Below are 26246 nucleotides of genomic sequence, written 5' to 3'. Positions count from 1 at the left end.
GGGAGGGGAAGGAAGGGGTGGGGAGGGGAGCGGAGAGTGTCGTAGCGGAGAGCGACAGAGCGAGAGACAGGGAGCAGAGCGACCTCCGCGGGAATCAAGGAGAGCTGCAGCCGCGGCGGATGAAAGTAGACCCAGCGGGGGAGGAGGCGGGTCAGGAGGTCAAGTGGGGTTCAATGACAAAGGTCACCGGCATGTCACACACTCATCAGCTGCAGTAATAATAATGAAACGTTCACAATTCAAGCAAACAGTGATTTACTTTGGGAAGCAAAGTTTGATTTCTTTTTTTTCCATTTGCTGCACTAGTTAAGGCAGGGGTTTTCAACCGGTGGTCCGCGGACCCCTGGTGGTCCGCGGCGGCATTGCATGTGGTCCGTGACAAGAGCCTATGTTGATCAGTTCACCATTGGTTTTTTTTAATATAAATTCGCTTTGATATTTCAACACATTTCCAGAATACCGTTACATATCGTGAAAAATATGTTTAAAATAATATAAAGGAAATTCAAGCTGACAGAATGTAGCCTTGCGCCTATCCAGTCTATGGTAGCCTGTGATTCGCTAATGGTAATGAGTTGCGTCGCTAACCTCACTTATTATTCATTACGTACAGTCTTGCGAGCAAAGTTGACACACATTTATAAGCATAGCCGACGAGAGTATTTTAAGATAGGTTGTAGTACAGCAAACATTTGTTACATATGTACTAGTCTAGCTATATATCTAGCACCAATGGATCGTTTTGTAGTGAGGAAAGTGCCAGAGGGACAGGCTGCCATGACAGAGGGTCAGGCTGCCACGACAGAGGGACAGGCCGCCACGATAGGGCAAGGACAGGCTTCCGAAGCGTCAACTTCGCAAAAAAGACGAAAAAGAAAATACAATGAGGAATATGTTAAATATGGATTCACAGTGACGACAGACAGAGCAGGAGAGGAGGTACCACTGTGTTTCGTATGTTCAACAATTCTCTGTAATGAAGCTATGAAGCCGTCGAAACTTACGCGGCATATGGAGACGCATCACGTCCACTTGAAGGCCAAACCCGTTGAGTACATGCAACAGATGTTGCGTGATTTCAAAGGACAGCAGGCTACCATGAGGAAGAGTGCAAAAATAAATGAAAACGCACTGAAAGCATCGTATCTGGTCGCTCTCAGGGTTGCAAAAAGTAAGAAGCCCCATACCATTGCAGAGCAGCTTATATTGCCAGCAGCCATAGATATGTGCAGAGCTATGGTAAGCGAAGAATGTGCCAACAAATTAAAAACTATTCCGTTGTCAGACAACACAATCGGAAGACGAATTGGGGAAATGGCAAATGATGTCAAAGACCAGCTGATGGCAAAACTTCAGACAGTTCTGTTTTCCCTTCAAATCGACGAGACGACAGATGTTACTAATGATGCGCAACTGTTAACATTTGTGCGATACGAGGACAGTGGCACTATGTGCGAGGAATTTCTTTTTTGCAAACCACTGCCCGGGCGAACTACCGGTGTAGAAATATTTAAAGCACTGGACGATTTTTTCACGGAGCACAATATCTCGTGGCAGAGGTGCGTTGCATTATGCAGCGATGGGGCCCGAGCCATGAGTGGCAGCAAGACTGGACTGTTTGCGCATGTAAGGAGGGTGGCTCCGGGGGTAATTTGGACACACTGCCTGATTCATAGAGAGGCTCTCGCCTCCAAAGATCTCAGTGTTGAGCTCAGTGGTGTGTTTGATGTCGTTGTCAAGACGGTCAACTTCATAAAACGAAACGCATTGAATACACGCCTGTTTTCATCCCTATGCCATGACTTGGGAAGTGAACACAGCTCTCTCCTTTATCATTCAGAGGTGCGTTGGCTGTCTCGCGGCGCTGTGCTCGCCCGTGTGTTTGAACTACGCGGAGCTATCTACGAGTTCTTGTGCGAGAAGCATTCTGATCTGGCTTCCAATTTCAACGATAGTTACTGGTTAACTAAGCTGGCGTACCTCACAGATGTTTTTGCAGAGCTGAACAAGTTGAACAGCTCCATGCAAGGGAGAGATGCAAACGTCATGCAGCTCTACGAGAAGCTCGACGCATTTGTGAAAAAAATGTCAAAGTGGATCGAACGAGTGGAGAGCAATAACTTGGCGATGTTTCCTTCAGTTGAGGAATACCCTGACAGCACTGACATCAACGACACTATATGTGAGCATTTGAGGAAGCTTGTGCGTCAATTCGCAAAGTACTTCACTGATTCGGAAGAGTGGCGCCGTGACAGCAAGTGGATCCTGCTCCCATTCAGTGACGATGCATCAGTAGGGTCAAGTCTGACGGCTGTGGAAGAGGATAAGCTGATTGAGATGTCCACAGACTCTGTCAGGAGGCATATGTACGACACACAGCCCCTTGTTAAATTCTGGATAAGTTGCCAGACAGAATTTCCACAGCTTGCTGCAAAAGCAATGAGGTGTCTTTTGCCCTTTCCAACCACATACCTGTGTGAGAGTGGTTTTTCTACACTGGCGTACTTAAAGAATAAGTACAGGGCTAGGCTTGATCCAGAGAATGACATGAGACTGTCTCTGTCTACCATTTCGCCACGAATAGACAGGCTGTGTGGACTTCACCACGCCCAGATATCACACTGACAGGTAGGCCTAATTCTCCCATGTTTTCACTGTTACGACCCTGGCGGGTTTAGGCCCCGCCCTGTGTTAATGGTAAGCCTGTTCTCTCTCCCTGCTTTTCTCAATCTCTCCCTGCTTTTCTCAATCTCTCTGTCTCTACAGCAGGTGATTGGTGACAGGTCTGTCCTGGCTGGGTTATAAAAGCCCTGACCAGCCAGCAGTTGAGGCTGCCTTGGTCTTCATTTGTTGGATTTTGGTTCTCCGGTGTTGTTGGATTTTTGTTCTCCGTTGTTGTTTTGTCACACACCTAGACTGACTTTGCATGACATTTTTAGTTACTTTTCCCAATACTGAATTGCACAACACTTTATTATTCTTTATTCTTTCTTTAAAATAATCTTTAATTTAATTTAATTTAATAAATCTACTTTTATTATTATAAAATCTGCGTGGCCTCTCTTTCATGTTTCATGCATTGAGCTATGCATGTAACACCAAATACACACGCGCACGCGCAGGCACATCAGTGGGCCGCGGATTGCTTTCTAGTCCGAATGGTGGTCCCTGGGACAAAACCAGTTGAAAACCCCTGAGTTAAGGGACAATTCCAAGAACATAGGTCAAATTTTACAATGCATATGATGGCCAGGTAATGGGCATATTTTAATGCATTTTATAAAATCAAAGAATAAACTAAAACACAACAATAATTAATTAACTCTAGGGAAAAAGTCTGATTTCGGCACAAAACCATTGTCCTAAAAAATAGACATATGAAAATAAAAAGCCATATTTTTCAGGGCTTTCAACAATCCGAGAAGAAATTAAAAGGATACATTTTCATCAATTTGTATTGAAAAATATTTGCCCCTTTTTAGTTATATTTACATATGAAATACCTTGTGTATAAACATATATTTTTTTAAAACGACCTTCAGTATTGTGTATGAGCAGAAAACATCAGCTCTGAGTGTGGGCTGTGTGAGTGTCATCACCCTCAGTGAGAGGAGACAGATGACGGCACAGCCTGTCTAATCAGCTCCATATGTCTGCTGGGTGTGTGTCTGTGTGCCTGCTAGCACTGGTCAGCAGCACACAGCCAATCAGAGTACAAGGAAACACTTTTCATAAGTCCTGGAGAGGAATGTAGAAAACTATTTTCAGAGAGGATGAAGCCGAGTGAGTATCTCTCCAGCCATTAGGCCATTAAACCCCCATGAGCCTTCAAATGAACTGAAACAATGTTGACACTAAAATAAAATGTCATTGTAAGGAAGGCCTAATTGGCAATTTTTTGTTCATAACCTTTTTTTTCTACAGATCACAATCTATGTAATTTTTCACAACATTACAAATATTGTTTTCCCAAAAAATTAAAACCTAACCCTATTATTTTCAAAAAATATCTTGTGATCCCAAATGAATGTCATAAATTGAACAGAGGAAATCATTTGTTTGAATCATAAATGTTTAGGGCCTAGGTAGGCTATATGTGAGAAATAAATAGATTATCAAATCTTCAAAACCATTATCTATTGAAGCTACATGTGATGGTAGACATGTTTTGTAATTTGTACATTTTTTGTATGAACAAATGTAGGGGAATCCTGGTAAAAAAAAAAGTGCTTTCTTCAAGTAGGAGTCAGTCTAAGATGTAAGAAGATTCAGAGTCAGAAAAGAAAAATCTTCATACATCTTTCTTTAATCCCAAATATTTGCGCAGAAATGTACAGACCAAGATACAATTCTAGATTTAATGGCTTTAATACAAATGCTGTACGAAACAAAAATAAACATATATATGTTGTTTGATTAGGTATTTTAAAAATGGTGAAATACAAAATATTGTCAGAATGTAAAGTTGCATGAATATTTTAATAATTAATGAAAAAATTAGTTTTCCAGCTGAAAAGCATAGCATTGACATACAGCCCCGGAAAAAAATTAAGAGACCACTTCAGCATTATAATTTTCTCTTGTTTTATTATTTATAGATATGTCTTTGAGTTTGAGTTTATTTTATTGTATTCTTTAAACTACTGACAATTTCTGTGTTGAAATTCAACAGACACTGAATGGCTGCCATACATGTAGAGATAAAGATCTAAGAAGAATTTGGACTGGTCTCTTAATCTTTCCGAAGCTGTTTTATAAGGTTGTCCAGGCAATAGTGTTAGCAAAAATGCATATTTACTGAGCTTTAAGTTTAACAAATGATCCAAATATTTAACTCTTATTATTGATGTAAATAAACTTTTTTTTAGGAAACTCTTTAGAATTAGGTCACTTTTGTGATCAATTTGAGAGAATTAATGTTACATTTCGAAAAACATTTTTAGCAGAGAAGCTTCTTTATTTAAATTTGGATCGCAGACTCAAACCAAAAATATGAAGAAGAAAAAAGAGGTCAAAAGAGCATTAGCTTCTTATTTACATTGACGTGTTAATATAGCAAGTGTGACTGACGGTGCCCCACAGCTTCATTATCCATCAATTGAAAACTGAAAAGACATAAAAAAAAAAAAAATTCCAGCATAACAAAAGTAATCAAGTAAAATGGTTTGTTTAAAGGGGCCCTATTACGCACTATCAGGGTTTCATTATTTATGTTGTGCCTCTACTGGGACATATCTTTCTCATACTGCCTGTGCTGTAGCACCTCTTTTCACCCTCTGCCTAAAAAACAGAGCCCAATCTGCTCTGATTGGTTAGCTGGCCGGCTCTTTTTTGATTGTTCAACTGCTTAGAGATGTTCCACCTCTTAGCCTATCACGTACAATGTGTTGGAGCTCTAGCCAATAGAAGCACACCAGTTACGTATGTCACTATGTTGCGGAAGAATTAAAGGAGTCCAATCAAAGGTGTTTCATGCAGACCAGTTACATACAATAAAAACCTATATTAGTCACTGTAGGAAAGGGGTAACCCCAAAAAGCATAATAGGGCCCCATCAACATTTTCTTCCACCTGTCCCTGCTTAGCTTTCAAGTAAAAAAGTCCTATTGACTTGTGTTCATTTTGACCCTGTTGTTAAGACACATCTGTGTGTTCCTGTATTTGGAAAGGATAGTGTTAATACTGGTATGTATTAACACTGGTTACTGTATTAACACTGGTAAACACTGGTTACTTACCCTAACCACTTCTTCTAAAAAGTATGCTCTTGTTTTAATTTAAGGCACTTTGAAAAAATAATGTTTTGAATAACAGGAAATAACAACAGGGCAGTTGTCAAGGATTATTTTCAATTGGCCAACAGAAAATTGCTATTGTGGGAGCTTCCTTTTCGAATCTCTGTAACCAGGGTATGAAGCTTCTCTGACAGGGCCACCTGGAGGGAGAGAAAGCCAAAGATAAGATAGGATTTATTTTGTATTCTGTATCCGTGAGGAGGTCTGAGAAAGATTGTTTTCAGTGTGTGAAGCTCACTGTGTAAGAGTCTGGCTCCTGCAGCCTCTTGTGTCGAGGGTGCAGAGTCTGGAGGGAGCTCTGGACCTTTGCTCTAGTTTCTGTAGTGCTGCACAGAGGCTGTGTGACCTGGAGAGAGTGGGAGACACATTCATGAAGACTAAACTCCTACACAGCAATATCATCTTGTTTTGTACCCTTCAAAAACACATTTTATCATATAAAATAGAAATCAAATCTCTATTTTTGTTCATGAATGTTTTTAATAGATGTCATTGATGTCATTATATTATCTGTGCTTCCTTGTTATTTGAGATGCCTGGTCTGTTGATTGTTTTTAAGCAAGTGCATGACTGTGTATGTGCCTTTTCCCTTACTTTCCTGCAGTACCTGTCTAAAAACCTAAAAAAAATGTCCCTAAGATGGCTGCTCTATGTGGTAAAGTGTAGAGAGAAAAACAGACAGGGCGGAATACAAATTGCCGATTTCATGGGTGTCCCCCCCCCCCCACATGAAGTCCAGAAGGGCTCAGCTATCCAATACATCAAGATATCAAGCAGTGAGAGAGGTGATCAGATCCTTCAGCAACAGTGAAGGAAAAAGTATTAAAGTAAACATAGCTATACCATATTTTTAAAATACTCTGTGACAAGCAAATACTCTCATAATAAATCTTATGTAAGTAAAAGTATAGGCAAAATAAACTTAAAAGTACCAAAAGTAAAAGCACTCAAAATGGAAAAGGGCCCATCATATATCATATTTTAAATTACTGCAAGGACAGGAAGGCCCTCACAATTGTACTTATTTACAGTACTTTAGTCAATTTACTTGGTTACATTCCACCACTGTTCATCACAAAGTAAATACACTCTAAAACAAGTAACATTAAAATAACATTACCAAAGAAATGTAGTTGAAGTATCAAAAGTAATGTCTCACTATGCAAACAGGCCCCTTTAAGACTTCAAGATCCCAAAAGAAGATAAGAACATGTTTGGTCTTGCAACAAGATTATTCTTACTACTGAAATAAGTCCACAATGGAGCTAATGCCCTAGTCATACACTGTGCTCAAAAAAGAATAGCAATATGGATGTGGTGATAAGAAAGAAACAACAACCAAAAGCATCCTGAAGCAAAAAAAGGTGTTGGAAGGATTTTGAGCAACTCACCTGTCCTTTGGTAAACATGTCCTGGCGCAGACAGGTGACCTGAGCGGGAATGACTGACATGCAGGAGGTATCGCAGCTCAGAGGGTAACAGCTCACAGACACTCCTGCCTCAGGAGGAGCCTCTGCAACCAGACACACCAGGTCCAGAAAAGCATGGCCTGCAAGGGAGAGAAGAGGGGGAAGCTGTGAAAAGTAAAAAGCTCAGTGTACTGTATGTCACTGTATTTTCAAATGTTTTTACAGCTTTCCACTTGTGAAGAAAAAAATAGGCCATTGTTTTACCAGAAGCAAAGAGTTTATATGCTGCCAAATTTCAGTTTCAGTTCAGCCAAATGCAAACAAATGGGAAGAAGCCTGCAAGCTAGTTCAGGCAGTCAACTCGAGCACCAATGATACATTCGCACATAACGCCCCTCGCCACTCTTGCAACCAACCAAACAGTCTCCTAAATCTGGTGCTTTATTTAAGCTGTCAGATCTACCTACCTCTGCCTCGCTAATGCTGCTACTGCTGTTTCCATACTGCTAATGCGTACACCTCGCAGCTGCTGCGTTCACGTTGGCGATGGTCGCCTGCCCCACCATCACCCCAGCTTCCACCCCAGTTTCCACCTGTAGGCTCAGGGGTTAGTTATATCATCACTCAGTATTCTATGTAAATCTGTGGAGTGATAAGGCCTGAGCCTAGAAGCCAAACTCTAACTATTTACTGCTTCTAATAAACATATTAATGAAACACGTGAGTTGTCTGACTGAACTTAGCTTATTGGGCTAAAATCCACATGGATCAACTTTCATTGGTGTGACCTGGGGCCAGTTGCCTTAAGGTAATTGTAGATAAGGCTAGTGAAGTCTGTCTGTTGCATAAACATTAAGACTAACCTAATTTGAGGTAGAAAAGTTAGACACCTCTTCCCCTGGCTAAAGCATGAGGTGAACTTGGTGCTATGGCAACAATCTATTAGAAAGGCAGTTCGCTCTGTATTCCGACTGTTTACCCAGCAGACCGGTTTTCAGCGGGTGTAAATTGTATTAATCCACCACTGCCAAGTGTCGCTGTTCATCGACCATTTTTTTTTTTTTTTAGTGTCATATTTTAACTATAATATATTGACCAACAAGCTATCTACGTTAGTCATACAAAATACTGTCAGAGGGGAGGCTTTATGTAACAGACCATGTTAATGCTAAGATTACCCTTATGTGTGTGTACATCCCTTCTCCAAATATAATAATAATATGATCAAGAACAAATATAGATAATCATTATTGATGTAATGTATGGTCAAGATTGTAAAAACCAAATACAACCAGAGCCATTACAGCAGGGGTGTCCAAACTACGGCCCGGGGGCCAAATGCGGCCCGCAGGCCATTTTGAATCGGCCCTCTGCAAATTCTAAAAATATAATGGAATGTAGCCCGCAAATTAAACTTTCGCTTATCTTATATTGTACTTCTCAAATATATATGTTATATGTAAAACATTTTTCTAGTTGATGAAAAACAAAAACAATAACTTATTTCTATAATAAACTTGAAATGTAACCTTCATATTTACTCTTATCAGCAATCTGAGGCTTCTGTTTTAAGGAATGAGCTGCCAACAAAATAAATGAAACCCTAAAGACAGATGGGATGTAGGCTGTTTTTTTCTGAACGCGTTTTCAAGTATTGCGCATTATTCACTTACAATTTTGATTTGTTTTGCTAACTTATAACTTAACTTTTGAGACAATATTCACCTCTATAAGTGGCCCAGCTCTCTGTATATTTTTCTGTGTGTGGCCCTCGGTGAAAAAAGTTTGGACACCCCTGCATTAGAGGGATGGCTACCATGATTGTCTTTTGGTATCTACCACATCTTGTTAGCATAAGAGCACCTGCTGTAGCTCTTGCGATGGCACAAGCAGCCAAAACCAAAGTAGGATGGTTAGAATACAGAGAGCAATAAGTGAGTTGGTGATTTCTCACCCTCAGCATCTATCAGCCTGTAGACAGCTTTCCTTCCAGGGACAGTGCTCTTCTCTGGGTCCTCGCTGATCTTCATCCTGGGACTACCCCTCACCTCCACCAGCTAACGTTCAAACAATACAATGGCATCATGCAAATGGTAACATAAAAGTAGAAATCATTTTGGGGCATTTGGAATGACAATAAAGCACATGTTTGTTACACAAACATGTACAATACAATAAATACTTTTAGGGTACACTGAAAATACAAAAACATAAATAAAGACAAGAATAAAAATAAAAAAAGCATACCTTGTACACACAGCCGAGTGAAGGTTGTTGTGTGCAGGTGACCAGATGTGTTCCAACACCAACCACATCGATCTCATTCTCCTGAAACAATGTTACACAAAACTTCAGGGGGAGGGAAAAAACGAACTGCTTGTTCATCATAATTAATCCACATGTTCAGGTAATGTACCTTCTTGTTAAGCTCCGCCATGCTGTGCTCTGTGATGTTGTTGGTCCCGACGATGATCAGTGAGTCGAAGGCAGAGACGGAGAAACTGAAGAAACAACAGACAAGCAGACACAGAAATGAGGAGACAATGGAAATGAAGACGTCAGATTTATTTCCATTCGAGGTTTTAAAGATGCACACATACGGCATGGCACCTTACTCACTGCTCGCTGCAGAGTCTGAACACACGGCGGACTTCTAGCGACTGCCTACAGAGATCCCCGCTGTCCAGACGAACTCCGACCGGCCTGTATTCCAACTCGCACAGCGCCAAGGCCACAGCGCAGAAGTTCAACAGGCCACTGCTGAAATCAGAAACACATTTCTTCACATGAACATAAAACATGAAATGTAAAATTAGTTTCTGGGAAATTCTGATTTATTAACTGTGAGCTTTCGGGCTCACACCTACGTTCGCAATGATGGAAGGACAACTCGGTAGCCTACTTTGACACAAAATGAAATCTTTATTGCGGAACAGTACTTTCACAATGGTACTGGCGGTTAGTGGCTCTCGTCCTGCAGGCGAGGGGAATTGCGGAACAGTACTTTCACAATGGTACTGGCGGTTAGTGGCTCTCGTCCTGCGGGCGAGGGGAAACCGTCCTCACTCAGGCCCCCGTCTTCTGCAAAAGAGCCTAGAACCAGGTTACGACCATGATTTTAATCCGCCCCTCATTACCTGATTCTGATCAGCTGTCTGGCCTCCAGCTGAGCCACTCCTACCACTCCAGCAGCCGGCACCCTAACCACACCCTGCTGCCACATAAACATTTTCAAAAACCCAGTTTTAAAATGTTTGATATACAAAGGATAGCAGCACTAATTCGAATTTTGCATTGCGTGTCTTTGAGCGTCAAAGCTGTCACGATTAGTGATGGTAAAATGATTACCACCATAATATATAAATAGCTGATTTTACACTAGTGACACCTGCTGGTAAAACAAGCACTTAAGGACACTGTTCTGATATCAATAATAAGATTTACTCTAATTGTTTTTATTGAAAGGCTAGATATGTTGTTGTAATTATATTGTTTAAAAATCAGTGGTGGAAGAAGTACTCTGCTCCTTAAGTAAAATAACCATTATAACAATGTAAAATACTTGGTTGGAGTAAAAACCCTGCATTTAAAATGATTATCCACAACTGTGCAACAAATAGTAACTGTGAATTTGTTGGTACTTTGAAAGAAAGACATGTTTCATTTGGGGATTTTAAATTAAATTACAGGAAGACAAATATGTCCAACATAAATGAAAGGTTGAGCAAAAATAGTGCTCATAGGAAACGGGTCTTAAACTTCGTTATTATGTGATCCTACAGAAATGTATATGTTGTTTGTCAGAAATCACAGTATAAAAGCCTTCATACATATGTCTCCAGCATCAAAAGTAATATGATTGGTTACCAGCCAACGCTGAAGCTGTCAATCACAGGGAGGAAGTTCTGAGGGTAGGCGATGGCGTAGGACAAAAAGGCCGCCAACTCGCCCTCGTGGATCTTCCCAGGCTGCGATCCCAGGAGCTCACACACGCGACGCAACCAGCCCTTGGTCAATGAAATTATGTCAACTGGAGTGGAGTCCCCGTTCAACGCCTCAAGAGTCTGAGACGAAACATGAGACAGGGACATTTTAAAATGTATATATACGGGCCGTGTCACTGTTAACTTTGGAGACCAAAAAATAAGTATTAATTAAGAAACCAGTTCTTTGTACCTGTCTTTAAACATGTTTATTTCTTCTATAAAGTTGGCCTTTATAAATGGGATCTATGGAGATTGACTCCTTTTTTGGCACTTATTCGTACACTGCCCCTTTAACAGCTGTTTTTCATATTATTGTAAATTAAATTATAACTAATAAACAATAGGCCGGAGACTAAACCTCTCAATGTGTGCATATTACACCACCTACAATGTATGAATAGTAGACAGCGTATTGCTTTCTGTGGACAAATGTTTTCTGGAATGGACGAACCCACAAACCCAAAAAAGGCAAGGTCCTTGATGATGATTGGGGGGGAGAACACATACTCACTTGTGGCCAGACCTCATCCAGGGAGGTAAAGGAAGTGACGTAGGAGTGTGCCATGGTGCCTGCGACTGGGACACCAAACAGGAAACCAGCCTGAACGTTACTGGTTAGATCAAACCCTGAAAAAAAGATTCTATTGTCAGTCTGTGGGTCTGTAAACAGCATCACGAGGCATATTCAGAACACATTCAGGCCTGAGGATACATATTAAGTTCATCATGGAGCATTTAGAAGTACAGTTCGCTCTTGTAACCACAAGTATGAGGACATACTCATATTTTCACTTCTTGCATTCGATTACTATACTTGATGAAACACTGTGGCACATTCTTATAAATTCCTGCAGGTATAATGAAGGTAAAGTTGCATCATACTTTAGAAAGGATCTCAGCTCCTGGGGCTGATAAATGCGCTTCAGTTAGATCCAGGCCCATGTGCCTCTTAGTAAGAAAGCCTGAATCTACCCATGTTTTGATGGGGACAGGGAGTTTCTTTATTTCTTCCCAAGAAGAAAAGGCCTGGAGATATGTATATAAGAACATGCTTGACAGACTATATTAACCACAATTGGGGCTGTGTAATGACAAGAATATGCAATATGATACCAATCACATGAGGGGAATTAGGGTTCGATAGATTAGAGTACTATGAGAAAGGCAAAATATTGCGATTTTTAAAACACTTCACTGTCTTCTGTCGAGTAAAGCCAAAAATACCATACAAGTGATATCTAGGCTTTTTTTATGCAATGCAAACAATTAGATTGAGAATCTTTCTGCAACAAATCTTTGCATGTTCACTATTAAGACAAATCCATAATCAATACAGCGATACTTAAGTGCATCGATTGTGTTTTAGACCCCTACCTCCAATGTGTGTGTATCGTGAGGCGGTGAGCCCTCCATCTGGTCCCTGCGCCCTCCTCAGGCCCATCTCCAGCAGCTTTCTTTTGGGGCCCGCCGCCAGGCGGAAACGTGCCGCGTTACTGCACACCAGACTGACAACAGAGAGCAGGCAGAGCAGAGACAGACTGCTTTAAGTGTCATGGTGGAGCCAGCGCGAAATAGAGAACAGCTTCAACTTCACCCACTTTCCTTTCATTTGATTCATTTTAGTGTATAAACGCTCTGCCTTCAGTTTGAGAAAATGTTATAAACAATTAATATCCCTCCACTTTAAAATGTAAACTCTAACAATCCCATAGAATTGTTCTATATGTAGAAAAAAAAGTATTGCGACATTTTATAACAGTATCAGATATATATACATTTTTTTTCCCCATTTGCTTCTATCAACTTTTTTTTAATTCTGTATTAATTGTGAACCTTTACAGAATGTACTTATTCTACTTTTTACGAAATAAAAGAGATTTTGTGGTGTTAATTCTAGGTTATTATAAAGTGTTTTTCTTCACTGGTCTGGCCCACTTGAGTTCTAATTGGTTGGGATTTGGAACCCCCTGGAATGAAAGATATGAGTAATTTACAGTTTGCAGCCCTACAAATACACACATATGTTTGCAATTGGTTAACTATTTTTGTGTTATTATTTGTTGAGCAAAGGTCACTATTCACCTATTTTAGATATATTATTTCTAGAGGATCCCCTTGTTTGTGTTAGAGAGGTGTTCTTACCTGGCATAGTTGACCAGACACAATAAACTAGTCTCCAGCAGTTGAACAACAGCCAGCGGACCTGACACCTCCATCAGAGGCACCTGCAGATGTTTTTGACATAACGGAAAACTTACTCCCATTTACCCCTTCCAGAATCCTGAATTTGACTTTTGACCTTCAGTTGCACCCTGAAAAGCTGCAGCTCACCCTAGCAAACACAACAGTGCCCTCTGGGATGGCACGGAGCGTGACGCCAGAGCAGTCCAGGCCTCGCAGGAACTGGAAGAAGGCGGGGTCTGTGGCCGGGGGCAGGACTGAGCGCAGGAACTCCACATCTGGATCCACAAAACAGAACACAGCTGTCAGCAAGACCAACAACAGAGGCTATCCTTCCTCCTGCAACACATGTGCTATCACATAAGAACATGTGTCCACAATTTGTCTCACTAGCCACTCACAAAAATCACAAAAATAGCTTGATCTAATAATTCAGCGTAAAGCTAATCTAATCCAGCAACTAGCAGCAGACATCAACGGTGTGACTGTGATGAAGTTTAGACTACACATGATTGACTTTGGCCATGACGACATGTAATTTCCTTATAGAGGCCCTTGTGCATTTGTAAGGTTCAAATTTGTATTTTTTGCCTCTACTGTGACAAGTTTACATGCTTTAATGTTCAAAAGGTATTTTGTTTTCTCATACTGCTTGTGCTGCAGAAACTTTTTTCATCCACTGTCTGAAACCAGAGCCAACCGTCATTTACAATGTGTTGGAGTGCTAGCCAATAAAAGAGGGAGTGATGTCACAATGTTAAAGTAGTAAACAAAGGTTTCCAATGGAGATGTTTTCAGGCAGAGGGGGGAGTGTGTGGAAAAGAAACTCCCTCTAGAGGACACAAAAACCTAATAGGGCCCCTTTAAGTATATTGCAGAGTAATAATTCTACTTCACTACATTTCAGAAGGAAATTGTATAGTATATTAGACAACACGGTTAAAGTGGGCAGCCTATTCATGCATACAGTGTAGTTGGAGTGCATTTCATTGATTTTAATTAAATAAATACTGTATATTGTTTTTTTTATACATGCTTATGTTCTTTTACTTTGGTATGTGAAGTGTTTTTCTCTTTTATCTGTTATCTGTCGCTGTTATTTATCAGAACCTTAAAATACAACTTTTTATATTGCTTACAGTATGTATGCATTTGACTTTGAGCCAGAAGTAGTTTCATTTAACTCTTTTGGTATGCAGCGTGTTCACACAGGAGATTACAGATTATTTTCCTGTGCTGAAGTTCAGATGTAAAAGTCAAAGTTCACAGAAATACTCCACCGACATCCACCATGTCTCATTGAAACCCCTTCAGGGGTCGCACTGTATTGCGCAACCACAGCGGTAGCACGAAAAGAGTTAGGAAGAAAGTTACGTCATGCCGGTGATGAAACAACATTAGAAAGAGTTGGTTATTCGGTGCTGAATAAATGAAAATAACGGAGATAATAAAATCAAAATTGACTTCCTCACCTTCGTCTGTGAAGCGAAAGCTGCGCAGGAACAGCAGGCAGTCGTGCAACCCGGCGAACAGCGAGAAGCCGCCGCCGAAAGGGTTGTCCCTGAAGAAGAGCTCAAACACGGCGGGCTCCTGGTGCCGCCCGGTCCGCCAGTACGCGTACGCCATGGTGAACTGGTACAGGTCCGTGAGCAGAGGGGGGACCCTCTCCCTGATAGAGTGCTCTGTGAGCCCGCATGTGTTGCTGGATGGAGCTGCCATGTTATTTAAGCCCCGTTGGAGGTTCACTGATGCCGGGATCTCTGGGACTTGCAGTTTTTCAAAGACTCCTTCTCTACAAAACAGCCCGCAGGAAGGAAGAGGCGGGTTTGTTGTTAGAGCAACACTGCTGTCATTCCAGTTTCAATTGACATCTTTAAGTACACCGTATATTTAATTAGACTGTGTTGTTAATAATTTAATGTGTGTGTTTTTAAAGAGCATTTTGTGACAATCACGTGCCTATAAGAAGCAAGAAAAAAAGTTCCATTCAGGTCATGTCATGGGTTTGCGTAACATATTGATGTGACTTAATCTTACAGTGTTTATGTAGCACCATATATGTATATAATCATTTGTTTTACCTTTTCCAGAGACAGTTAATCATGATGCTTTGTGATGTTCTTGCAGAGGGCCAACTTCGAAGGACTCAACCTAATTGATATGCCCTTTAGTAAAAAATGTATAAGTACAGAAAGAAATTGTACTTTTGTTTAAAAAACCAGACACTCGAAAGACATTTCTCCTTGCTCCTTGGAATACTTAATTTAGAAAAGTGTAGGGAAGTTAAAGAATATAACGGAATAAAGGGGAAAAAACAATTTCATTGCATGTACCTCAGAATTCAAAACAATTGAGTAAATGCTTTTTGTTACTTACAGGGTCGGCTGGCAAAATCTGCAGGAGCACCTTCAGCTCAAATATTTGTTGTCAAGGATTAAAAAAAACAAATAAAAAAACATGACATGTTGGGTTCGTTCAGTAGTTTTTAATTGTTTTTCAAAAATATTAAATACTATTTGAGTCATTTTTTTGTATTATTTCCAAGCAAATGCAACAATATACAATCTTTATATTTAATTAAAGCCAAACACTGCAATAGGCTGTGCTGCAGAACTTTGCTCCTCTGTAAATGTTGCGTTTTAAAAAATAACATGATTTATTACACGTTACATCCTTGTGGGATATGCATTAATCTGTGTTTTTTATGTTGTTGTTTAAGTTACATATATAATCATCTGTACTCAATTTGCAAAGTAACCTCTCTCTTGAATCTTGCTTAAGAGGATAGTGACTATTTTACTGAACAGACACAACCTAACACATTCAGGATCAACAGGTTTTGAGATGATTGCTGCAAGGTGCTACACACTAAAATCCTACCTCTGCTTTTTTAGTTGTGAAATACTGAGTAGTAATACCACTTCAGAGCGATACATGTGATTCTAATTAATCCACAGAATCCATAGGGAAATTTGCAGTGCGTTGTTTGAGGGGTTTCGAGCAAAAATACATTCAAAAGCACTGCATCATCAGTGAATATCTCTCAAACCACATACATTAGTATTGGAAGATACATCAGCTCAGACTCCAAACAGTAATGATCACACTGTGAGAATGTAGTCGTCACCCGTTCCCCGTATGGGACACTAGCGGCTTATCTGGACAGCATTTCAAAATGTAAGGCACACCTTTCACTCATTTGGTCATTATCCCAGCTCATCCTGCTCTCTGCTGCCCTTCTCAGCAGTTGGGAAGCATCCTGCGAGCTCATTGGTTAATGTGTGCTTCTGTCCACCCCAGAGAAAGTGTGTTGGCTGTCCTGATTGGCAGTGATCCGAAAGATAAACAAAGTATGGGCTAAGCTCGATGGCCAGAGCAGACCTGACCAGTCCGACCCCCCCTGCAAGCTCTGAGCAGGGGTGGTAGAGTCGTCCACTGACAGGTTGCATGTACAGTGCCTCTGGGCGGAACGGGGCAGACAACTTATCTGCACCACCGCAGTAAGACAGCAGCTCCTGATCTCCAGGGACTCCCGGGGCCCCCGCAGCACTCTGCAGCAGGTGGGTGAAGACTACAGGACGGTCGTCGCAGCGCACAAAGTTCCTCTCCCTGCCACACAGGGACAGGAAGGGGAAGTCCCCATCGTAACGACCACTCTGGTTTGAACGCAGCCGACTGAAGAAGAACACCAGGAATTTAACGTCTGGAAATAAAAAAACAGCGATGAGTGTTGCTCTAAATGTCACATACATTTCATGAAATACATTATATAGAATATATTGAAGGCATCAGCAGTGGTTTCACACCTTAACTTGCAGTCATTTGTTTAGCAAATATATATGCATCACTAAAGCACAGCATTCCCTGACATCAGACAGGCTTAAAGGTGGGTTGTGCATTATGACCCAGAATTGAGTGACTTGTACAGGTGCATCTCAATAAATTAGAATATCGTGGAAAAGTTCATTTATTTCATTAAGTCAATTTAAAAAAAATAAACTCACAGATTTTTGTGTTTTTATTAGCTGTAAGCCGTAGTCATCAAGATCAAGACAAATAAAGGCTTGAAATATTTCACTTTGTGTGTAATGAATCCTTATAATAAATATCTCAGAAGATTAAAATATTGTGAAAAAGTTCAATATTGTAGACTCACGGTGTCACTCTAATCAGCTAATTAGCTCAAAACACCTGCAAAGGTGTCTTGAACCTTTAAAGGGTTTCTCAATCTGGTTCAGTAGACTTCACAATCATGGGGAAGACTGCTGACTTGACAGTTGTCCAGAAGACAGTCATTGACACCCTCCACAAGGATGGTAAGCCTCAAAAGGTCATTGCTATAGAAGCTGACTGTTCACAGAGAACTGTATCCAAGCATATTCATAGAAAGTAAACCTTGTGAAGACTTACAGAAAACGTTTGACCTCTGTCATTGCCAACAAAGGGTATATAACAAAGTATTGAGGTGAACTTTTCTTATTGACCAAATACTTATTTTCCACAATAATTTGAAAATAAATTCTTTAAAAATCAGACAATGTGATTTCTGGATTTTTGTTTCTCATTTTGTCTCTCATAGTTGAGGTATCTATGATAACAATTACAGGCCTCTCTCATCTTTTTAAATGGGAGAACTTGCACAATTGGTGGCTGACTAAATACTTTTTTGCCCCACTGTACATTTTTGGAGGAAGAGTGGAGAGGCACAGAATCCACGTTGCTTGACGTCCAGGATGAAGTTTCCACAGTCAGTGATGATTTGGGGGCAATGTCCTCTGTTGGTGTTGGTCCACTGTGTTTTCTCAAGTCCAAAGTCAACGCAGACGTCTACCAGGAAGTTTTAGAGCACTTCATGCTTCCTTCTTTTGACAAGCTTTATGGAGATGCTGATTTCATTTTCCAGCAGGACTTGGCACCTGCCCACACAGCCAAAAGTACTAAGACCTGGTTTAATGACCACGGAATTACTGTGCTTGATTGGCCAGCAAACTTGCCTGACCTGAACCCTATAGAGAATCTATGGGGTATTGTCAAGAGGAAGATGAGAGACACGAGACCCAAAAATGCAGATGAGCTGAAGGCCGCTATCAAAGCAACCTGGGCTTCCATAACACCCCAGCAGCTGATGGCCTCATTGCCTCTTCACATTGATGCAGTAATTCATGCAAAAGGAGGCCCAACCAAGTACTGAGTGCATACATATGAACATTCTTTTCAGAAGGCCGACATTTTTCTATTAAAAATCGTTTTTTTTATTGGTCTTATGTAATATTGTAATTTTCTGAGATACTGATTTTTGGGTTTTCATTAGCTGTAAGCTGTAGTCATCAAGATTAAGACAAATAAAGGCTTGACATATTTCAGTTTGTGTGTAATGAATCCATATAATATAGGAGTTTAATTTGTTTAATTGACTTAATAAAATAAATTAACTTTTCCACGACATTCTAATTTATTGAGTTGCACCTGTAATATTCTGTTTTTCTTATTTCTTTAAAGAAATTGCTTTAAACAATTAAAGCCAACAATCTCTTTATTGGCTGTGCGTTTATTTTTACCTTTGAAGCAGGTGACAAAGTTCTTCACTTTAGTGTCATCGAGGAAAAGCTGTAAGTGGAGCACACACAGAAGTGTCATGCTAGTAGGAGAATGCCTTGCATAAATGTTTTTTTAAGGTTATGTTTTTTGTCAGTTTACCCACCTGTCCTTGGTGGTCAATATAGTAGAAGTATTCTCGGATACGTGGTTCCGGGCTCTGGCCTTGGACATATGAAGCGGTGGTTCTGGAGGCGGTGAAGCCGGCAGGCATGCAGCGCAGAGCGGTCAGACCTCTGCAGCTGAGAGCCGCCGTCCGGAGGAACAACATGGCCGCAGAGAGGGTAAATGTGTTTCCAGAAAATAACTCAAAAACAATAGGACGACCAGCGTGTTTTCCAAAGTCGCACAACTCTAGTTTGTTCTCCACAAAGTAGAAAGGTTGGTCTATGGATTTGCCCTCATGTTATTGTTTACCTATCAGAGCCACAACCCGGAAGTATTTCATTGTGGCGACCACGTTAGATTTTGATTGCTGCCATCTAGTGAGCATGAATTGTATTTTGGTGTGAATAATTTAAAACAATATCAAATCCAATACATGGTGTAAAAGTGAAATTAAAACAACTAATTTTAAAATGTTCAGGTTTCTTTGAACCTTAAGCTACCTTATGAGGACTTGAAATAATTACCAGGAAGGAATGAGGCTATGTTGCTTGTCAATTACCAGGCTCATATTATTGTTGTTTAACTATTTTTTAGTATGTCCAGGAGTTCCCTTTTTATTTGTCCTGTTTAACAAAACTGACAATTTTTGTCATACAATTATTTGTATTTTCAGTATTCTAATTACAATCATATCTACTATCATAGAACCACAATAAGTATCACCACTTAATGTGGCCTATAGGCTGACTGCTACTTTTAATCGCAACACACCAACGTCACTTTTCCTAACTATTCTGTTGTATGCTTTATATTTTGTACATGTTTTTAAGTTTTATATGCCACCTCTTATAATTGTACTACCTTTAACTGTAGGTAACTTATTTCTATATGTGCTTCTGTTACAGTAACTTTCCCCTTCTGTGTTTCTATAAAGGCTTATTTTATCTTTTACCTTAGCTAATATAGCTGATGATGATAAATGATAAACTTCTGACATTGGAGGAGCTGCAGCTAGTAAATGTTTGTCATTTTTGGTTGAATCTGACTAAAAATATTACTTGCATAGTTGGTTTTCAGCAAGCCAGCGACTAAGAAAATATGACTTAATGAGCCATAAACAGTGTGAGCAGCCTATTGTATAATAACTTGGAAATGTGTGATTCCAAGTCGGGAGTATGTTAATGATGTTGAGCGAACACAGCAGGCTCTTTGCAGCTGCATGTAAATCTCTTGTTTAATAAAAGAATCCCATAAACAACCACATTCCTCCTCAACAGACAGACATAGGCTGCCTCTCCCACACCCACTAAAACAGAGTACACTAAACAGAGGCTTCTTCAGAGGGGAGACTGGCAGCACACAAAGCGGCTGATTCAGAAGAGCTGATAATGCCTTGATCTTCATGAAAAAAAATAAAAAAACAAACGTATTTCTGAAGCTCTATATGTGCAAGGCTCATCTGCCTACTACCTGAACCTGTAGCTTCTCTTCCTGCTCCTCCTCCTCTTCCTCCTACTCCCCCTTCAGGTAGGGTGGAGCTGTATACCTGCAACTGAGAGTAATTTGAAAAAATGGCGTCATAGTTGGAATTCAGAGTGTATTTGTCGACATATATCCGCAGTAAGTAACATTTTTCACAGTTATGTTGACTTAACACTTTATAACACACGTTTTAGGCTAATTAAGTTTTTAAAAAAAGCTAACATCATAGAAGCTACGGAGTCATGTTTTGTCTTCTTTTGTTTACCACCAGTGAAACCTGCTTCGCCGTTGCCTGACATGACATTTAGCTTAAAGTCCTCGAAACAGGGTTTTTTGTTTGTCAAAGAAAATAATATATTAAGGATAACAGCACTTTGTTGTTAAGCGGTTGCCTGCATTGTTGGACGTTTATGGTGTAACCGAACGTCAACGGTTGAAATACAAAAAAAAAAACTAAGAAAAAGTTCTTCATTTAAAATAACTTTTCTAGCATAATTGTTCTCGTTTAAAGTAGTCTGTAGGCTACAGTGTCTTTATTGGTCAAAGGTTAATTCTGTGTCCAAACGTATTGGTTTCGGTCAGCAGATATGAGCCAGCCACCGCGCTCGAACCGGGGACACCGAGAGAGAAACGGAGAGCACCGAAACCGGGAGTCCAACGATGACAGGTGTGTTCAATGTGCTTGATTAAATACCATTAAAAACCTCGGGTTTACCTGTTATATTACATTGTATATGACATGGGTCAAGATTTCATTTAACTCTCTATTTTTATTTTGTGGCAATTTCTGGTTATTTTTCCGTGGTTTCAAGTAGGACGTATACAAATAAACTCCAAAACCAGGAGAGGGGTCATACACCACCAGAATGAATTACGTTTTATAGTAATGCCTAAAGTTATTTCTATTATAACCCTCACAAGCTTAATCCAACACCACTCACATAGGCCTACAGTGTTTTATAATAATTAATTTATAGGAATTATTCTGTTTTATATATGCAGACAATATTCTGTATTTCATTGCATCTAATTTATTTGTTTAAATGTATTGATTTGTATCTCAACGGTTAGCTATTTATATTTACCTCAACATGTCAAGTTTCAGTATTTTTTTCAGCTATTTTTTCTACTATTTCATCTACTAATATTGATATAACATATAAAGTCATAAAAATAAGAAAAATGAGCCTATGTTTTTAACATCCTTGAAACTCTAAAAATAATATTTTCAAATTTAAATGAACAGCTGAATAACAGATAACTTTTCGTTTATCCGATTGTTTTAACAATAAAACAAAACAGACGCAGCTTAAGTGCTACAGCAATACCAAGTGGCCATGTTAATATTTTTCTGTAAAATTCTAAAATGTGTATAAGCTACAATCACTGGAGGTAGATTTCCTCTGTGTGATCATGCATGTTTTTCTTTGCTTCAGGTCTTCTTCCAGACCCCCATACTACCCCAGAGAGGTCGACTCCCCTCCCAAACATGTGCGGGAACGGGAAGTCCCTCGAGTGGAGCACCACGAGTCCAAATGCTCACACATTTGCTCGAGGAGAGGTATGTCAAGATCACAGTGGGTCGAATATGAATGAAAGCTCTGTCTGCTGCGTCACAGGGCGGACTTTGGTTTCAGTCATACTGCGGCAGCCTTACTTCTTCCTTCTGTGAATACTGGACGGACCTGTTTGCTGGTGTTTACAGGCCTCTTTTTACTGAGTTAACACTTTGCAGAGCTAAGTTTAACAAAGGAGGATATTGGATAACCTGATATCTGGGTCTGAATATTTCATGTATTTTATGGAACAAAAGAGGTAATCTTCTAGGAATGTAAAAAACAATAATCTACCCACCCCATTCGTTAATTATTAATACACAATGATATATATTGGTATTGTTGCTCAGGCAACACTACATTTGAAGGCATCACCTTTGGAACTTTTCCAATAATTTTTTTACATTTTTCTGATTAATGCTAATTAATAGATGTTATAAAGTAGTTGTATTTATTACTATTTGAAACCCTACATATATTCACAACTAATAACATTGTTTTCACATGTATTTATATGTTACCCACGAGCCACCACTTGCATATAAGCACAGAACAATTACATTATTTTTTTAAATATAATTTATTCTTTTTCAGATTTCCTCACACATTGCTTTATTCATGTAACAGTGGCCCATTCTGCCCAGTTGTTAATCCCACCAGACTAACAATACAACAAGTATTCAATAATTGTGTCCCTAAATCTTAAAGGGGTGCATATTCGCAGAGGACACTTAAGGTCCTTCATATTCTGACAATTAGTTTAGGTATATTATTACGGAGTAGGGACTGGTTTTGAGGTTCAAAGGTCAAGTTCACTGTGACACCATATCGGTCCCATTCTCTCTGAGGAATGCATTAAGGGAACAACTTCAAACTTGTCACAAATGTCCACTTGGACTCAAGGATGACGTGATGATAAATCACTGTATCCTCACCAAAATGTCCTGCCATAAACAAACACTAATGATAATGTCAACTGCAACTGCACTTCATTGGTTGGCAGAAGCATATCATTCTAGCTCTTTATCGCAGTCTTCTCATCATTTCAGTAAAGAATCGGTTTATTTTGTATCTAAAAGGCTATCTGTGCAGTGAATCACATCCCTTGATCTGATGTTGTGATTTAATCCCTCACCTGTCTCATGTGTTGTCCCCCTTCAGGCATCATGCTGATCTGCGCCGTCCTGACAAACAGCCTGGTTCTAATCTGCCTGGTTGCAGCTCACATGGTGTCATCTGGCATGTCCTCGGGGGCCGGGTTGGGCGGCTTCGACATGAACAGCCAACTTCAACCTGCAGGGCACCGAGCTGCAGAAGGCGCGAGAACTGGACATGCAGTACAGCCAGATGCGGGCGCCGGGCCTCTACGGTGGCGTCCCCTTCAGCCTCACCCTCGGGGTCCTCTCGCTGCTGTTTGTGGTGGCCGGGAACAAACCCCCCCACCACATGTCCCGGAAGCTTCTGTACGGATCGCTGGTGTTCCAGGCGGTGGGCGCAGTGGCGTACGTGGTGGCCGTGGGGCTCTACCTGCACTTCATCATCAGGGTGAACTCCACAGACGTGTGTCAGCAGCGCGCCAGGATTTACGCCGGGAGAGGCTACACATGGATGAACTGCGATGTGGGCGGGGCCGATGCAGCCGTGGCTCTGTTCGGGCTCATCACAGCCATCCTGTATGCCGCCGGCACCGTGCTCACCTTCCAGACCATCCGGGGAGTGAGGCGCTACCTGGAGGAGAGAAAACGCAGAGAGGCGGACAAACGGCAGGCCAGATCCAACGCACAGAGAGCCCCGCTGAGGGCCGACACAACCTCTGTGTGAGGGGACAGAGGAGGAGGACAGGGGTCTGGATCACAAATAGTTCTGGTATCATAAAGCTGGCTCACTTTTAACTGGGGCATATCACCATGGAAACCTACTCTGAATCAGGCTAGTGTATCACAACCTGGAAAGATGTTGTAATCATTCCCAGAGGATGGTCACAAGGATAAAAGGACTGAGTTTACAATAATGACGGCTTATACAGACCTTTAGAGACAATTTTATAGATTTAGCAAACTACAGAGGCCCTGAGAGGTCATGAAGGGATTATTTTACAGAACAACTTTTGTGTTCCCCTTTCTCTTTGTTTTGAAACATCTTGCAAAAAGTGCGTACACTGCATTAATCAGGCCATTTTCCAGTATTTACCCCCCTTTTTTAAAGTGCTTTCACATAGACAAGTCAGCATTCACACACCTCTTCTTACTGTAGCACACACAGGTGTCCTGTTTATGCAATGAATTGACTCAAGTTGAAATCCTATGGCGACACATCTGTCATGTGACATGTCTGATAGAAGCTCACGGCTCAAATCGGTCATGTCTGGATCTACGATGCTTTCTCAAGAGTATCCACAGCAGGACGACAGCAGGACCCGGAACAGTAGCCCAAACCACCTTTCTCTATGCAGCGTGAAACATTCCATAGTGACCTTTCAAAGCACCGTATAATACCATGGTGATTTTGTTGTAGATAGATAAATAGGAAAACTCAAATGGATGATGCTAACTGCTGCCTATTAAGTGCTTTTTTTCTTCCCTACAGCTCAGGATAACGGGTGTTGAGAATTTAAGTCTCAAAACCCTCGGTCATTGTTTATGGACAAAAATCCACATGCACTCCAAATATTAAATGCAATATTTTGTACTGCATTTGGGAGCAGTGTAAGGTTTAATCGTGTTCTTTTTAATTCCATGTCACGTTAAATACTTCTGCTGATGTCATTGGCTCTTTGGCTTTAGACATTGGTGTTGATTTTTGGAACTGTTTGTATGTTGGATGGTTTTAACTCTTGATTTCATAAATGTTTTTAATTCATGTTTTTATGTCAACGTTTGTTCTATAATGCAACCTTTTTGATATTGATACTGTCCATGAATGTGTCTATTCAAATTAAACCTATCAATGTGATTATAATGAACTGTTGTGTTTATGATTACAAGCAAATCTAATCAGCCTGTAGGGGGTGCCAGAACTCTGGACCGCTGCTGCTGTTTGGCTCCTCTGTCCCCTCCAGAGGCTTCCTGCCAGCCATGACTTCACTGCTGTCCAACAATGGAGTGCACAAACACAAAAGATGCAGCAGTGATGTAACTGTTGGTCTGTTTGGTCAAAACTTAATTACTAACAAAAGAAACTCTCCAGAGTGAGGTAATTACCCAAGTTCTAATTTTACCATTCAACACAAAGCAGGGATTGTATCGCAGCAGCGCTATGACAACGTGACATGCGGAGACGGATGCAGGTTTGTGGCTCGTTGAGCACCATGTTCATTTGAAATCGGTTTAAAGGGATAACCATGTTTGAGAGGTTTGCACTCACTACAGCCATGCAGTTTCCGATATGTGACACGTCTTGATATATCTGTTTTTAACATCCAATAAAAGTGAATGGATTACGTTATATGTCAAGCCCTATATATACAGTGGGGCAAAAAAGTATTTAGTCAGCCACCAATTGTGCAAGTTCTCCCATTTAAAAAGATGAGAGAGGCCTGTAATTGTTATCATAGGTATACCTCAACTATGAGAGACAGAATGAGGAAAAGAAATCCAGAAAATCACATTGTAGGATTTTTTATGAATTTATTTTCAAATTATTGTGGAAAATAAGTATTTGGTCAATAACAAAAGTTCATCTCAATACTTTGTTATATACCCTTTGTTGGCAATGACAGAGGTCAAACGTTTTCTGTAAGTCTTCACAAGGTTTTCACACACTGTTGCTGGTATTTTGGCCCATTCCTCCATGCAGATCTCCTCTAAAGCAGTGATGTTTTGGGGCTGTCGCTGGGCAACACAGACTTTCAACTCCCTCCAAAGATTTTCTATGGGGTTGAGATCTGGAGACTGGCTAGGCCACTCCAGGACCTTGAAATGCTTCTTACGAAGCCACTCCTTCGTTGCCCTGGCGGTGTGTTTGGGATCATGGTCATGCTGAAAGACCCAGCCACGCTTCATCTTCACTGCCCTTGCTGATGGAAGGAGGTTTTCACTCAAAATCTCACGATACATGGCCCCATTCATCCTTTCCTTTACACGGATCAGTCGTCCTGGTCCCTTTGCAGAAAAACAGCCCCAAAGCATGATGTTT

At 40.5% G+C, this 26246-nt stretch overlaps 4 protein-coding genes across 6 annotated transcripts; 2 read left to right on the top strand and 2 right to left on the bottom strand.

Annotated features, from left to right (window-relative positions):
• The first annotated feature begins 320 nt into the window (after positions 1-320).
• On the top strand, positions 321-3192 carry LOC134869082 (protein FAM200A-like). Its single transcript, XM_063890499.1, has 2 exons — positions 321-2628; positions 2767-3192. The coding sequence occupies exon 1, from the start codon at positions 544-546 to the stop codon at positions 2623-2625; it is 2082 nt and encodes a 693-aa protein (XP_063746569.1). The 5' UTR covers positions 321-543; the 3' UTR covers positions 2626-2628; positions 2767-3192.
• Positions 3193-4288: 1096 nt separating this feature from the next.
• On the bottom strand, positions 4289-15156 carry naprt (nicotinate phosphoribosyltransferase). Of its 3 annotated transcripts, none has more exons than XM_063890500.1 (13): positions 14844-15152; positions 13522-13649; positions 13333-13415; positions 12565-12695; positions 11702-11817; positions 11072-11268; positions 9824-9964; positions 9621-9705; positions 9452-9532; positions 9159-9261; positions 7187-7344; positions 6034-6141; positions 4289-5935 (listed from the first exon to the last, which is right to left on the bottom strand). In XM_063890500.1, the coding sequence occupies exons 1-13, from the start codon at positions 15088-15090 to the stop codon at positions 5849-5851; spliced, it is 1665 nt and encodes a 554-aa protein (XP_063746570.1). In that variant the 5' UTR covers positions 15091-15152; the 3' UTR covers positions 4289-5848. The 3 variants fall into 3 exon arrangements, 2 of the variants coding, with proteins under 2 accessions (XP_063746570.1, XP_063746571.1); XM_063890501.1 differs by having other exon boundaries at positions 9824-9961; XR_010166383.1 differs by lacking the exon at positions 4289-5935 and adding an exon at positions 7672-7797 and having other exon boundaries at positions 6122-6141; positions 14844-15156.
• Positions 15157-15841: 685 nt separating this feature from the next.
• Positions 15842-19431, bottom strand: c9h8orf82 (chromosome 9 C8orf82 homolog). Its single transcript, XM_063890502.1, has 3 exons — positions 19073-19431; positions 18930-18978; positions 15842-17074 (listed from the first exon to the last, which is right to left on the bottom strand). The coding sequence occupies exons 1-3, from the start codon at positions 19235-19237 to the stop codon at positions 16578-16580; spliced, it is 711 nt and encodes a 236-aa protein (XP_063746572.1). The 5' UTR covers positions 19238-19431; the 3' UTR covers positions 15842-16577.
• A 1118-nt stretch (positions 19432-20549) lies between these two features.
• si:ch211-191a24.4 (uncharacterized protein LOC100150331 homolog) lies at positions 20550-25070 on the top strand. The gene is given in 5 exon segments (XM_063892282.1): positions 20550-20694; positions 21142-21223; positions 21993-22117; positions 23274-23395; positions 23397-25070. Coding segments are annotated over 4 exon segments (864 nt in total). The 5' UTR covers positions 20550-20694; positions 21142-21143; the 3' UTR covers positions 23934-25070.
• The last annotated feature ends 1176 nt before the right edge of the window (positions 25071-26246 follow it).

Source organism: Eleginops maclovinus, chromosome 9 (genome assembly GCF_036324505.1).
Source record: "Eleginops maclovinus isolate JMC-PN-2008 ecotype Puerto Natales chromosome 9, JC_Emac_rtc_rv5, whole genome shotgun sequence".
NCBI lineage: Eukaryota > Metazoa > Chordata > Actinopteri > Perciformes > Eleginopidae > Eleginops > Eleginops maclovinus.
This window is presented reverse-complemented; position numbering and strand designations above follow the sequence as displayed.

Excerpts from the sequence above, each read along its gene's own strand:
- LOC134869082 (XM_063890499.1), top strand. The coding sequence starts at position 544 with ATGGTAGCCTGTGATTCGCTAATGGTAATGAGTTGCGTCGCTAACCTC.
- c9h8orf82 (XM_063890502.1), bottom strand. The coding sequence starts at position 19,237 with ATGTTGTTCCTCCGGACGGCGGCTCTCAGCTGCAGAGGTCTGACCGCT. Across the intron at positions 18,979-19,072 it reads ATATTGACCACCAAGGACAG|CTTTTCCTCGATGACACTAA; the intron begins GTGGGTAAACTG and ends CTCCACTTACAG. Across the intron at positions 17,075-18,929 it reads CTTTGTCACCTGCTTCAAAG|ACGTTAAATTCCTGGTGTTC; the intron begins GTAAAAATAAAC and ends TTTTATTTCCAG.
- naprt (XM_063890500.1), bottom strand. The coding sequence starts at position 15,090 with ATGGCAGCTCCATCCAGCAACACATGCGGGCTCACAGAGCACTCTATC. Across the intron at positions 11,269-11,701 it reads TGGATGAGGTCTGGCCACAA|ACTCTTGAGGCGTTGAACGG; the intron begins GTGAGTATGTGT and ends GTTTCGTCTCAG. Across the intron at positions 9,965-11,071 it reads GACAGCTTCAGCGTTGGCTG|CAGTGGCCTGTTGAACTTCT; the intron begins GTAACCAATCAT and ends TTCTGATTTCAG.